The sequence below is a fragment of the Psittacula echo genome, assembly GCF_963264785.1.
Source record: "Psittacula echo genome assembly, chromosome: 24".
Classification (NCBI taxonomy): Eukaryota; Metazoa; Chordata; class Aves; order Psittaciformes; family Psittacidae; genus Psittacula; species Psittacula echo.
The window spans coordinates 4,747,435-4,760,207 of NC_137759.1; the positions used below are offsets into that span (position 1 = coordinate 4,747,435).

The following is a 12,773-nucleotide window of genomic DNA, read 5'->3' on the forward strand; positions in this document are numbered from 1 at the left end:
AGGCAAGGGGTAAATAAGCATAATCCTGGCTGTCTCTGCCAAGCTTTGCCCTCCCCTGATGACCTGCATCCAGCCCAAACCCCACGATGGAGTCAGAGCCACGCTGCAGCATGGCAGCTGGGGCATCCCCAGCATCAGGAGCAGGCACAGGGCATGCAGGAGCAGCCCTCAGGGACCAGCACAGCCACAGCTGAACACACAACCAGAGCAACGCTGAGGAGCTAAACCATGGGGAAAGGATGCACAGGGAGCTCCCATCTCGGCGAGAAGCAGCTCCCGAGCTGCGAAGGCAATCGGGGAGCTGGGAATAGGCTGAGGGAGGGTGGGTGCCCTTTATCGACAGCCACACTCCTCTGCCACCATGTTGGGGAACTTGCGGACCTCCAGCCCCTCCGCGGAGAGGCTGATGATGAGCTGGTCCGAGTAGCGGACGGGCACGCAGCAGGGAGCGCGCTGGAGGGGCGAGCCCCGCTCCTGCATGCCCAGCAGCAGCACCGTGTGCGAGTAGTAGCTGGGGACGCGGGTGGAGAGGGGCAGCCTGCAGGGACCCTCGCAGTTGTTGGCCGCGTAGACGGTGGGCATGACGATGAACTTGCGGTCCTGCAGGTCGATGGTCAGCTCCTGCAGGCGGCAGTGGGCCTGGTGCCGCGCGCTGCGGTTCTGCCGCTGCACCCGCCGGCGCTCCTGCCAGCGCACCCGCACCGTCTGCAGCGCCTTCAGCAGCAGCAGCGCATGCAGCTTCCCCGAGCCGGGCGGCTGCTCCCTGCCTGGACCCTCACCCGGCCCCGATGGGTAGTAGCAGAAGCTCAGGAGATGCTGGAAAAGGCCCACGTTAGCTTGGAAAGCCGGGATGTCCTTCAGCTCCTGGATCAGCGCTTCCAGCTTGCCCATCAGCAGCTGCAGCACGGTCCCCTCCAGCTGCCAGTCCCCCAAGTGCTGCTCCAGCACGGCCCCACTGTCCTGGGGGAAAAGCAGCACCGAGGGCTCCTCCGACTGCACCAGGCGCTCCAGCGCTGCCTCCTCGGACAGGTTGAGCAGCTGGTGCGGGAGGGTCTCCATCACTTGGAAGTCCAGCCAGTGGTGGGAGCTGGGCTGGGCGGGTGGCTCGCTGGAGGGGCTCAGGACTTGGTGGATGAACCGGGTCAGGATTCCCAGGAACTGGCTGCTGCCTCCGAGCACTGGGGAGGAAGCGTTGGCTTGGCTCGGCGCAGTGGGGGACAGCAGCTCCTCAGTCCCGGCCTGGGGTGGGCTGTGAGGAGAACACAGAGAGGGTCACAGGGTCCCACCAGGCCCTGCCCCATGGTAGAGGGGCTGGGGCTGCTCCTCTCCCCCCCCGGCTCGCAGACCCATGGCTGCAGTGAGGGTCACGAACCTGAGCTGTGGGTATGGAGCCACGTCCACCACCCCATCTGCAAAGAGGTAGGAAGAAGGGGCCAAAGCCGCTTCCTCCGCCTGCCGTGACTTGGCCAGCAGGAGCAGCACGGGGGTCATCCTGGTGAAGCACTTGTCATCGGAGCCAAAAAGGAGCTGCTGGGCCTCTGCAGGGGGCAGGGGGGCACCTGGTGGGGAGAAGAGCGGTGAGGACCACGGCCCGGGGTCCCCCATATGTGCCCATAGGCCGTCGTTAGATGGGCTTGGGCACATCCCAGGACCCAGAGGGCACACACTCCGCTGTGTCCCCCCCCCACCATGGGGGTCCCGTGTCCCTACCTCCCTCTCCGCGCTGCCTGAGGGCCAGGGAAGCCTTGAAGCGGAGCTGCTCGCTGGTGCGGGTGACCGATGCCACGGCGGCTGCCAGGGCCAGGTACCGGGTGTCCCCGCCGAGGCAGAGGCTCTGCGCGGCGGCGGAAGGAGCAGGGGTGAGACATGGAGGGGGGACCCGAGGGACTCCTCCCTCTCCTTCCCGCTGGTGCCCCCGGTCGTTGGGAACCCCCGCGATGGAGCCCCGGAGGGAGCTGCGGTCCCGAGGAGCGAGGACGGGACCGGCTGAGACCCGGGCCACGCCGGGGGAACAGCTCCATCTGCAGGCGCGGCTCGGCCCCGGCGGGAGGGAGCGATGCTGGGAGGGGTGGCAAAACGGGAAGGGGTGGAAAAGGGCATGGGTGGGGATGGAAAAGGGGCTGGAAGGGGGGAGAGGGAGGAAGGATGGAAAAGGGACAGTGAGGGTATGGCGATGAACAGGGGAAAGTAATCGGGAGGGGCAAACAGACTGGGAGGGGATGGAAAAGGGACTGGGAGAGAACGGTAGAAGGAATGGAGCGGGATGGCAGGGGGAGGCAGGAGGAGGGGATGGAAAAGAAGTTGAAGGGGGTGGCAAAGGGACCGTGAGGGAACGGCAAGGGGAGTGGAAGGGGATGGTGCCGGTGCTGGCCCAGCAGAGCCGAGTCCCCTCTCCCTTCCCTCTCCCTTCCCTTCTCCTCTCCCAGCCGGAGCCCCCGGCACTCACCTGCTCCCGCTCCAGCCCGGTGCCCGTGGCCAGCAGCTGCTCGCGGTGCCCCGGGCGCTGCCGGGGGCCCAGGTAGAAGAGCAGGACCGCGAAGCGCAGGGCTCCCAGCGACCGGGCCACGTCCGGCTGGAAAACCAGCTTGAACCAGAGCTGCGCCGGGGCTTCCCACCGCACTGCAAGGGAGAGCCAGCGGTGAGACCCTGCGCGGCTCCGCCGTGACGGGTGGGGAAGGCGCTCTGGGACCAGGCACCAGCCCGCGTGGTGGCCGCAGCACCTGAGGCAGGAGCTGATGGGGCTGGAGGGACACAGCAAACCGTGCTGTGACTCTCTGGTCGTGTGAAATCCCCATTCCCAGTTTTAGGAGGTGTCAGCAGGGGCTGCCTCGCTCCCAGAGCGGCTCTGGCAGATTTTCATGGGCAGATCCCCATGGAAATCTCTTCTCCTGGGACATCTCTCACTGCCTGGGAACGCTGTGGCCCCTGGTAGCCAGCAGCGCTGCCCGGGGAAGAGCCGCTTCCCGGCTGCCCGGTTTTGCTGTGAGGCTGAAGCTACACGAGCCAGCCCAAGGCCCCTGAAACACCCAGCGTGAGATCAGCTGGGGACACAGCACAGCAGGAGCAGCCAGCGCTGTCTCTGACCCTCTCCTCTCCTCAAGCAGAGTTGTGATGGGATCCTAACCTGCATGAGAAACGCTTGTGATCCCAAAAGCATAGAAGCCACCAAGACTATGGCCCCTGGGCACTGGTGACAGGCAGGGACACAAGCCATCATCACTACTAGAGCTTCTTAAAAAGGGACCCAGGAAGACATAGAATCACAGAATGGTTTGGGTTAGAAAGGACCTTAAAGATCATTTTGTTCCACCACACCCCCCACCACAAGCAGGGGCACCTTCCACTAGACATTACTGTATTAATTCCACCAGACATTAGTGTACTTTCACTACTTGTGAAAGGAACCCAACCCCGCACATGTAATTTGGTGCCTAAATCCCTGATTCACGGCAAGCAAACAGCATCAGCCTCCCTGAGCCCCATGCTCAGCCCCAGTGCAGAGATCTCCCACCAACCTTCCTCCAGATGCAGCACGAGGAAGCGGTCCTGCCCCGGCTCCAGCACATGTGCATGGATGTGCTTCAGGGGATGGAGAGCAGCACCCGCCTCCCCACCCAGGCACAGCCCAAAGGTCTCCAGAGAGCTCTGGTCCCAGCTGGTGCGTTGTCTCAGGAGCTTGATGAAGCTGCTTTCGTAGTGGGTGAGAACCCCCACCACGTCCAGATGCCCTGGGGTTAGCCCGTCCTGGTCCATTGTCACCCTGCACACGGGCCCCTCCAGCCCCCCGAGCGGCCAAGGGTGCAGGCTGGAGCTGGTGCCCCCATCCTCAGCCACCTCCTGGAGGCATTTCGGTCCTGGGTCAGGCTTTGAGAAGGGGCGAGCGGCAGCAGCCAGCCTTGGTCTCGCCATCGAGCTGGGTCTTGCTCTTTCCTGGGAACTTGCATTTTCTCTCTTTCCCTCCTCTGCTCCAAGTCCCAGCTCCTCCGGCAGACTCAGCTCCATTTGGTCAACTGGGGAAAGCCTTTCTCCCGTGCTCCCCATTCTTGGGAGTGCTGCAGAGGGAAGCAACAGCACCAGGCACACCCAAAGCACCCTCAGAGCAGCCTTCATGGTCCCGCTTCAGCATCTGCAGCACAGTCAGAGCCACTCACACTGGGGTGGGAGGGGAGGACAGCATCTCCCTTTTAAAAGCCGGTGGCCTTGAGTTGACAATGCACAACGCAGCTCCCTTGAGAAACTCAAAGTGCTGGAGAGGAGGGAGGGATGCTTCAAAGAAACCTTTTTGTTCTATTTTTGGGGTTGCATCCATATTGGAAATGTAAACAAAAAAAAAGAGGAAAGCTGTTTCTCTCACTTGTAGGGATGCACGTCCTTGACTTCAGATGTTTCCTAAAGGAGGATGGATGTCTAGACCTGGATCTTCTTGGGGACTGGCACACAGCATTCCCATCAGCAGTGAAATACCAGGAGGGACGAATTAAGCAGAAGAAGAGGGATAGAGACAGAGAATGGGCAGAAACTAAGTACATGCATGGAAAGCGTTCTCCTCTCTTCACTGGTACCTCACATGCTGCAGGTTAGAGGCTGCCCAGGTTGCTTCAGCCTCTGAAGGAGAATCTCACAGGGTGCAGCAGCACCCCAATGACTTTGAACACTTACAGGTTGACTTAGAAAGTCTCACAACCCACCTCTTATAAGGACTTTTCCCTCTCTGAGATGCCAATGCTCACCTTAACAGTTGAGGTTACCCACACCACCTACCTAACCTACCCCAGTGAAACATGTCCCCCCCCAGGGTATCTGTTTTGGCAGCTGAGAGCAGCGGGAAATGTACCTGCCACAGTCCCAACAAGTGTTCAGAGCCTTCCCTGGGTTCCCAAGGCCTTGTTGTTCAGAGCTCAGCACATCACAGACCACGCAGCTGAACTGGAGAGGGCCAAAAGGCACCCACCACAAGTCTGAAGAAGGCAGCCCTGTCCTCTGCAGGCGCTGTGACAGGGGACACGTGCCTGGCAAAGGGGGGACCTGCACAAGTCCATTCAAACACCAGGCCAGCTCAGCTCCAGCCAAAGAGCATCCAGCAAGGTGGTGAAGCCAGCAAGGGCTGGACACACTGAGTGGGACTGAGCAGGACCTGTGTCAGGCCAGCAGAAGAGGTGACAACTTTGAGTCCCCATCAAAGGGGCACGTGGTGGTAGGGCTTTGGCAAGCTCAGCCTTCCCTAGGCCTGCAACCCGAGCCAGGCACTGACCAAGGGCACAAACAGGCCAAGCAGCCCAGTCCCCAGTGCTCCTGCTCCTCACCGAGCACTCAGGTCCCGCTCCAGTGACCCCCCCACTTCAATGAAATGGATCCTTGAAGAGACAGAGAGGAAAAAACTCAGAAATTGTACTTTTAAATGACAATCAAATGGTTGTTTGAAGGAAACATCACGGATAAATAAAACCAGAGAGCAAAAACTAGTCTGCCAGTGGGAGATGTTCCATGTACAGTAAAAACCACACGTGGCAGCAAGTGCTTCATAGCGGTACTGACATTTAATGAATTACAATCATAAACTAAGATTTAATATCACTGCAGTTCTTTGACTAAACATTCCCAGAGATCCCCAGCACCACCACGAACCAGAGCACTGGCACTTTGTGAAGCCATGTTTGGTGTGGTAACTCCAGCGAGCTGCAGCTGGGTTCTGGAAGGGAAGAATCTGGCTTCAATTGAGATCTTGTCTGGTGCTTTTCAAGGACTCCCGAGAAGCAATCCAAACGGACTGCCTCGGTGGAGAGGGTTCCAGCTTTTAGCTGGCAACACCTGAGTGCCCTGGCACCAGGAAGAGAAAGGCAGTTTCCACAGGCAGTGGTAATCACCACTGTGATCAGTGGTGACCCAGTAACAGAATCCGGCCCATCTGCCTGTGACAAGCCTCCCCATCACTGAACAAGCAGCTCCATTAAGGATTTCAACTGATTCACTGGCTGGGAATTTCTGGGATACACATCCAGCCACAGCTGTGCTGAGGCTGATGTAGCTTTTCAGTTAGGAGGCAAAGTGCCTTGAGATTTCCAATCCTTTGTCTCTTCTTTGGAGAATTTCCAACATGAAACCAGACCGGGAATGTTTGACCTAAGGGCTAAAGGAAGTGAACACATGGCAATATTTTAACCAAAACACAGGAAAACAGAAAGGAAAACTGAAAAGCTTTTAATGAACCTACAGGATTTAGTCGAATTTGCAGGTGTACAAACCCAAAACAGTTCTCTCAATCAGTCATGATCTGCATATAAAAAGAGAGGGGCTGGAGGAGTCCAGCAGGATGGAGTCCAGGAGGGGCTTCAGTTGGAGGGAGGCGGAGGGGGGATAGTGCCCGGCCCCTCTGTGGGGAGCGGTGGCCTCATCATGGGTGGCAGAGGAGCAGGAGGAGGTACACCAGGGGCTGGTGGCAACTGCGGTGGCACTGGAGGCGGTGGCACCGGTCCAGAGGGAGGCATAGGAGGCAGAGTCATGCCTCCTGGAGGAGGTGGTGGCATGGAGTCAGGCAGAGGTGGCCGCGGGGGCAAGCCATTCATCAGCGGAGGTGGAGGAGGCCGCTTCACAGTCGGGGGCCCTGGAGGGAGGTTCGGAGGAGCTGGGGGCTTCTCCATCTTGAAGTGGAATTGAAGGAAGAACTGGGGAGGGGAGGAAAGCAGAAAAGGGAACAATTAATCCTCAGGACAGCTTTGTGCCATCACACAAGACAGCTGCCCTCTGTCTCCAGGAACACAGCTCACATCTCTCCTGTCTTGGTAGCTGCACAGACCACAGTCGCTATTCTACCTTGGCAGCATTCCTGACTTGTACTGGTCTTGTCTAGTACTTAACTCCTCCGAAACATGTTCTCAGCACTAAGCTCTCTGTGATGGGTCAGTATCCCCCACTCTGCATCTGGCCCCTGCCAGTATATCCACACCACAGGCTTACCACAGACCTGCAGCCAGGAGCCACACAGTAGGCACAGCGTTGCACATTTATGCACCCTTCTGCTGCTGCTGGCAGCAACCAAGGATCTGCCTCCCTGGTTCAATTCTCACACAGAGTCCTCTGTCAGGAGTTGTCACTGCACTGCTGCATTCACAGAATCAGAGAACAGTTTGGGTTGGAAGGAACCTTAGAGCTCCTCCAGCTCCAACCCCCTGCCACAGGCAGGGACACCTTCCACTAGAGCAGCTTGCTCCAAGCCCCTTCCAACCTGGCCTAGAAGGAATGAAGATTTAAGCATCAAAGCCAGCACGGATGTAACTGATGCACACTCTTCCTGCATCACCTTTCCCCCCAAGCTGCTCTGCCATCTCTCTTCAACCTTTTTGCACTGCTCCATTTACCTGTTTGGTTTCTCTGTTCCAGTGAGTCCAAAACTTTCCTTCTGCTTTGTCGATTTCTCTGCTTGGCACCTGCAGCAAAAAAGAACAAGGACCTATTATTAGCACCACCAGATTAGCTCAATGGCCCTTTTTAGTGCCAGAGCCTGCAAGATAAGCACAGTTATTCCAGGCCTTTGTGAGATGTGCTAGTCTCGGATGTTATTAGATAGAGATGGGGGCAGGAAAGAATTAAATTACATCCCTATCGGTCAAGGACAAGTGTGTTGGCAAAAACCCCTCTCTCAACATCTGCACAAAGGCTGAGAATTCAGCAGCTCCCCAGAGCTCAGCACACGGCCTAATTTTCATGCCAGAGTCCTCCACCAATTCTCAGTAGGGTTTAATGACTTCCAGTGACGTCTTCTTGACCCCCCTCTCCATTCCATTAACCCCCTGGAGGCTAGAACGGAAGTCTACAATAATGGTCACTGGGAATTAATGCCTTGAAAAAGGTAAGAAGGGAACTTCCCCAACAATCAATTAATCCCAAATCTTACCTTGAAGGCTATGGTTTCATAGGGCTCTGCTGCCATCAAAAGGTATTGCCAGCGTCTGTCAGGGGGCTCAATCCTCTGCTCATAGGCTGACATGAACCGGTGACGAGGCATGATGCTTTCTGCAATCTCTGGATAATCAATCTGTTGGGGCGTTGTTGCAGCATTAAGGAGATGTCCAGGACAGGAGAACATTCCCTTTTCCACCCCACCTTTGTACAAAACAAATCCCTCAACTGTGAAGCAGATTGAGAGATCAGTTCCAAACAGATGCCACCAAAGGAAACAGCCTGACAGTGACAACGTGGATTTGCCTGACACAATCAGCAGCAGAGCATCAGGCAGATAAGGCCTTTTTTATAAATCACTATTAATTTCATTAAGCTTGCCAAGAACTGCTTGTTCAGCAGCACTTTTACTCAGATAATCCTGACACCAAGAATTTAACAGTGCCCTTACCTGGAAGAGAAGGCTCTGCTGGCCTGTTTCTGGGTCTCTCTGTTTGGTCACTGTAAAGAAAAGAAGAAAGCTCAGTGAACAAAGCAGGGTTAGAGCAACATTATTTCTGCCCTAGGAAACACACAAAGCTTTCAGCAACAAGATATAACAACATTTTTCTCCTATTTATCCATCAAAATGCCACATTGTTTTTAACCAAAGTCACTACTGTGTTCAGTTTTAGGCCCCTCATCACAAGAAAAAGACACCAAGCTGCTGGAGCAGGTCCAACAATGCTGTAGTGTCTGGAGTACAAATCTGATGAGGAACGGCTGAGGGAACGGGGTTTGTTCAGCCTGTAGAAAAGCAGGCTCAGGGGAGACCTTCTCACTCTCTACAGCTGCCTGAAAGGAGGTTGTAGTGAGGTAGGGTCGGTCCTTTCTCCCAAGTAACAAATGATAGGACAAAAGGAAATGGCCTCAAGCTGCGCCAGGGAAAGTTTAGACTGGATATTGGGAAGAATTTCGCCACTGAAAGGGCTGTCAAGCACTGGAGCAGGCTGCCCAGGGAAGCAGTGGAGTCACTGTCCCTGGAGGTGTTTAAAAGACGTGTAGATGTGGCACTTAGGGACATGGTTTAGTGGCGGCCCTGGCAGTGTTAGGTTAATGGTCATTTCCGATCTTAATGATTCTGTGATTCTACTAAGGATCTCTACTGAAATTCAGCTGCTGAAAGGCAAACACTGTGCACTGCAGAGCAAAGCTGGGAGGTAAAGAAGCCAAGTTTTGCACCACTGAAGGCCAAACCAAAACAATGAGGAGTTCAGAGAAAACACTTGAGCTATACATGCAATGAGTGATTTAAGACCGTTACTGAATGATAGTACAGCACAGTAAAATGAGAAGAGAGATTGAAACATCATTATCTGCTGCATGATTTCTACTAAGAGCTGACTGAGACATAGCAATCTATTATTAAAATAGTTCTCACTCGACTGTCAGCAATAAAGAGATGTTCCACGGCAATTTCAACAACAGACATCAGGAGATAAGCCCATATCTTATTCATAGCCAAACTGCTCAGAACACTAATGAATAATCCACATCGCCAGCAGTGCACTTCATCAGCTCGGGCAGACGTTGGGTGCCTCCCACAACAGACCCCCCCCCGACAAACCTTTATAACCTGGTCTTCCAATTTTCACAAATTTCTTCACTTCCACTTTGACCTTTTCTGGCGCGGGCTGGGCAGGGGCCTCCTTGGCCTCCTTGGCAGCTCGACGGGCCCTGCAGAGTGATTTGACACGTGCCAAATTGAAAAGGTTAGCCCCACTTGTTTCTAAAGGATGCACTAGGAGCAGCTTGAATCCCTTCCCATGGAAGATTCAGTGCCTCACAGAAAGCGTGCCAGGAAAACCTGCTATTTCTCTTCCACGTGCACCTACTCAGGCCAGTTGTATCCATGTCCTCCCCACCTAAAAGCTGTCATCTCATTTATCTTATCCTCCCCCAAGCTGACCTTGGATTTGAGACAACTTCTTGAAACATAAAAGAAGGAAACCACACAAGCTACTCATCTAAACCAAAGCAAACTCTGGATTTCCTCAAATAAAGGTTAGACTTCTCCCAGCCTGTATTCACAAAACCAGATCCTTCTAACCAGACTCAGACAATTTGCTTTTAAAACTCTTTCTCCCCCTTCCTTCAGAAATCCCAAAACTGGCTTTGAACTTGAGCTCGAAATGGAGCTTGTCATGTTTTGGAGCAGATCTAGGCTGGCCTCCCAGCTAATGCCAGGCTGTTCCCTAGGAAACAAGCACAGTGAAAGAACATTCAGGCACAGTGTGCTACTGGATAATGGAGGTGAAGATCTGTAGATGTGTGCACCACTTAAGTTTTAAAGAGCTTCAGTAATGGAGAATAAAGCTACGTGGAGAACAACTTACAGATTGGTCTGATGCTTCTTCCCCTGGGTATGGGCTAAGTAACTTCCCTGCAATAGAAAACAAGGAATAAGAAAGTTAAATGAAGGTACATCCTACACCGAGAGATACTTGTCACAGAGGAGAGATAGCATCACACATTGACAAGGGTATTTTAATCCTTAGCAGAGAAGGAATCTTAACTCAAAGATTACAGACTGCTCCCAACTGCTGAACTGCCATGAACAGTCATGCTTAGCACACACAAGCCACCAATCCCCGAGCATCTCCTCAGCACTCAGCCATCAGGCACGTCCCAGGTTCTTGCACCTGAAGCTGTATTAGTCTAAAATCCCTGCTGCCAAGGTGCAGCCAGCCAGCCTCTCAGCTCACCTCATTGTTGTGCAGCGTCAGGCAGAGCTTGCATTCGTAAGAGCCCAAATGATTTTTCATAAAATAAGGGTCCTAAGAAGAGAATTGTTCAAAAGTTACAAGCAAAATAATGGCAAAACAACAGGATAACCAAATATTGACAACCTTTTTCTGCACTGGAAGAACTGGGTTCATAGATTTAAATTACTACAATACTGCTTGAGGACTATGAAAACAGAAACAGTTGTTAACTGGTGACAGCATACCCAACTGCAGGCAGGAAACAGCAAAATACCAACCAGTCCCAAGAAGACTGAACATAATCTAACAACAGCAGCTTGAACACAAAGTGCTGGCACCTCTGTGATCAGCCCCATCACAAGTGTTCCTCATTCAACTCCCACATTACCAGAAACAGAAATACTTCATTCCAATCCACAACCGCCACTAAATCTCACACCCTCCAAGCTATTTCACTCAGGCAAAGCCCTAAATGTTTCCCCACAGCGGCCTGCAGCACAGGAGCCCCGTGTCTCTTCTTTCCTACACACACAGAGGCCAAGGCTCACCTTGTTGATGTCGATGGTTTCCAAAGCCAACTGCCGGAGCCTTTCCCTGCGGTCTCGGTTACTTTCTGAGGCAGAGGCTACGCCTCCGCTGCCCGTTTTGCCTCCAGGACGATGCTGAAAATCCATGATGGGGACTTCTGTGCTTCAGCTACTTAGGGAGAAAGTCTGGAAAGATGAGGAAAAGCAATGTGAGTGATAACTAATGCTTTTCCCAACCTGAAGGTCCCCCCACTTATTTAGATCCATCAGCAAAGATGGGAGATGAGCACAACAAACTGTGCCCTGGACACTCGCCACTTGATGCAGTGTCAAACACAGTGGGTTTGGTACCACTGGCTCAGTACATGGGGAAGTAAAATGATCCAGAATAACAATGCAATATTGGTTAAATATTAAAGAGGGCCTACAAGAAAGCTGGAGAGGGGCTTTTGACAAGGGTAAATGGTAACAAGACAAGGAGGAATGGCTTTAACCTGCCAGAGGGGAGACTGAGATGAGCTCTTAGGCAGAAGCTCTTCCCTGTGAGGGTGCTGAGGCGCTGGCCCAGGGTGCCCAGAGAAGCTGTGGCTGCCCCATCCCTGGCAGTGTTCAAGGCCAGGTTGGACACAGGGGCTTGGAGCAAGCTGCTCCAGTGGAAGGGGTCCCTGCCCGTGGCAGGGGTTGGAGCTGGAGGAGCTTGAAGCTCCCTTCCAACCAAACCATTGGCCTCTATGAACAAGCCTCCAGAGACTGTTGCATCTTCTCAGCCACTGTTTCTACCCAATCTCCTCCCTAAGCTCAGCTGGGCCCAACAAAGCTCTGCAGCCCCGCCAGCGACCCAAAACAGGGGCCTCCATCCCTCCACCATGACAGTGAACAGCCCCAGACCCTGCCAAAGCCTTCTCCATAGGTTCGGTGCTGCCCCACCACCCCCAGGCCCCAGAGCCACAGCTCCAAGGCCTCCAAACCCCCCAGCAAGACCAGGGCCTCTGCACATTGTCCCCAGTGCCCATATGGGGTCCTAGAACCCCCCTGCCACATCCCTCCCCCCACAGATGATTCCCCAAACCCTGGTAAGGCCTTTGCAGGAACACCAGGGACCCCCAGCCCCTCAGCAGGCGTCAAAGTCCCCCCTGAACACCCTCAGCAAGGGTCAACCCCTCTCAAACACCCCTCAAGCCCTCACCAAGGGGTCAAGGCCCCTTTCAAGCACTTCCCAATGAGCGTCAAAGCCCCCCCCAAATACCCTCCGACCCCTTGGCAAGGGTCAAAGTCCCGTCCCCCCCCCATTACCCCCAGCCCCTCAGCAAAGGTCTAAGACCCCAAACAACCCCCCCGCCCCCCCAAACCTCCCCAGCCCTAGGCCAAAGCCCCACACACCTCAGCAAGGGCTCAAAGCCCCCAAACAGCCCCAGACCCTCAGCAAGGATCAGTCCAAAGCCCCCCCCCAACACCTCAACAAGGGCTCAATCCCCCTCACTGACACCCAAAAACCCCCCCATGGCCTTCGTGCCCGCCAGGCCCGTACCGGCTCCCGCCGCTCCCGCTCTGCGCATGCGCGATGGCCGTCCCGGCTTCCGTCGCGATCGGTTCCGGGGCGGGCGGG

General features: G+C 54.7%; 2 protein-coding genes across 2 annotated transcripts; both read right to left on the minus strand.

The window, feature by feature from the left end:
* Positions 1 to 333: 333 nt before the first annotated feature.
* Positions 334 to 4,110, minus strand: AMH (anti-Mullerian hormone; the record flags this gene model as incomplete). Its single annotated transcript, XM_080634122.1, has 5 exons — positions 334 to 1,249; positions 1,373 to 1,559; positions 1,711 to 1,834; positions 2,447 to 2,619; positions 3,516 to 4,110. The coding sequence occupies 5 exons, from the start codon at positions 4,108 to 4,110 to the stop codon at positions 334 to 336; spliced, it is 1,995 nt and encodes a 664-aa protein (XP_080490248.1).
* Positions 4,111 to 6,217: 2,107 nt separating this feature from the next.
* SF3A2 (splicing factor 3a subunit 2) lies at positions 6,218 to 12,723 on the minus strand. The gene is made up of 9 exons (XM_080634221.1): positions 12,696 to 12,723; positions 11,189 to 11,353; positions 10,641 to 10,712; positions 10,272 to 10,318; positions 9,503 to 9,612; positions 8,348 to 8,397; positions 7,892 to 8,032; positions 7,356 to 7,424; positions 6,218 to 6,662 (listed from the first exon to the last, which is right to left on the minus strand). Exons 2-9 carry the CDS (start codon positions 11,312 to 11,314, stop codon positions 6,330 to 6,332), a joined length of 948 nt encoding a protein of 315 aa, XP_080490347.1. The 5' UTR covers positions 11,315 to 11,353; positions 12,696 to 12,723; the 3' UTR covers positions 6,218 to 6,329.
* Positions 12,724 to 12,773: the final 50 nt, after the last annotated feature.

Coding starts and splice junctions, on each gene's coding strand:
- SF3A2 (XM_080634221.1), bottom strand. CDS start 11,314: ATGGATTTTCAGCATCGTCCTGGAGGCAAAACGGGCAGCGGAGGCGTA. Junction 9,613..10,271: donor AAGAAGCATCAGACCAATCT/GTAAGTTGTTCT, acceptor ATCACTCTGCAG/GGCCCGTCGAGCTGCCAAGG. Junction 8,033..8,347: donor AGCAGAGCCTTCTCTTCCAG/GTAAGGGCACTG, acceptor ACGCCCCAACAG/ATTGATTATCCAGAGATTGC.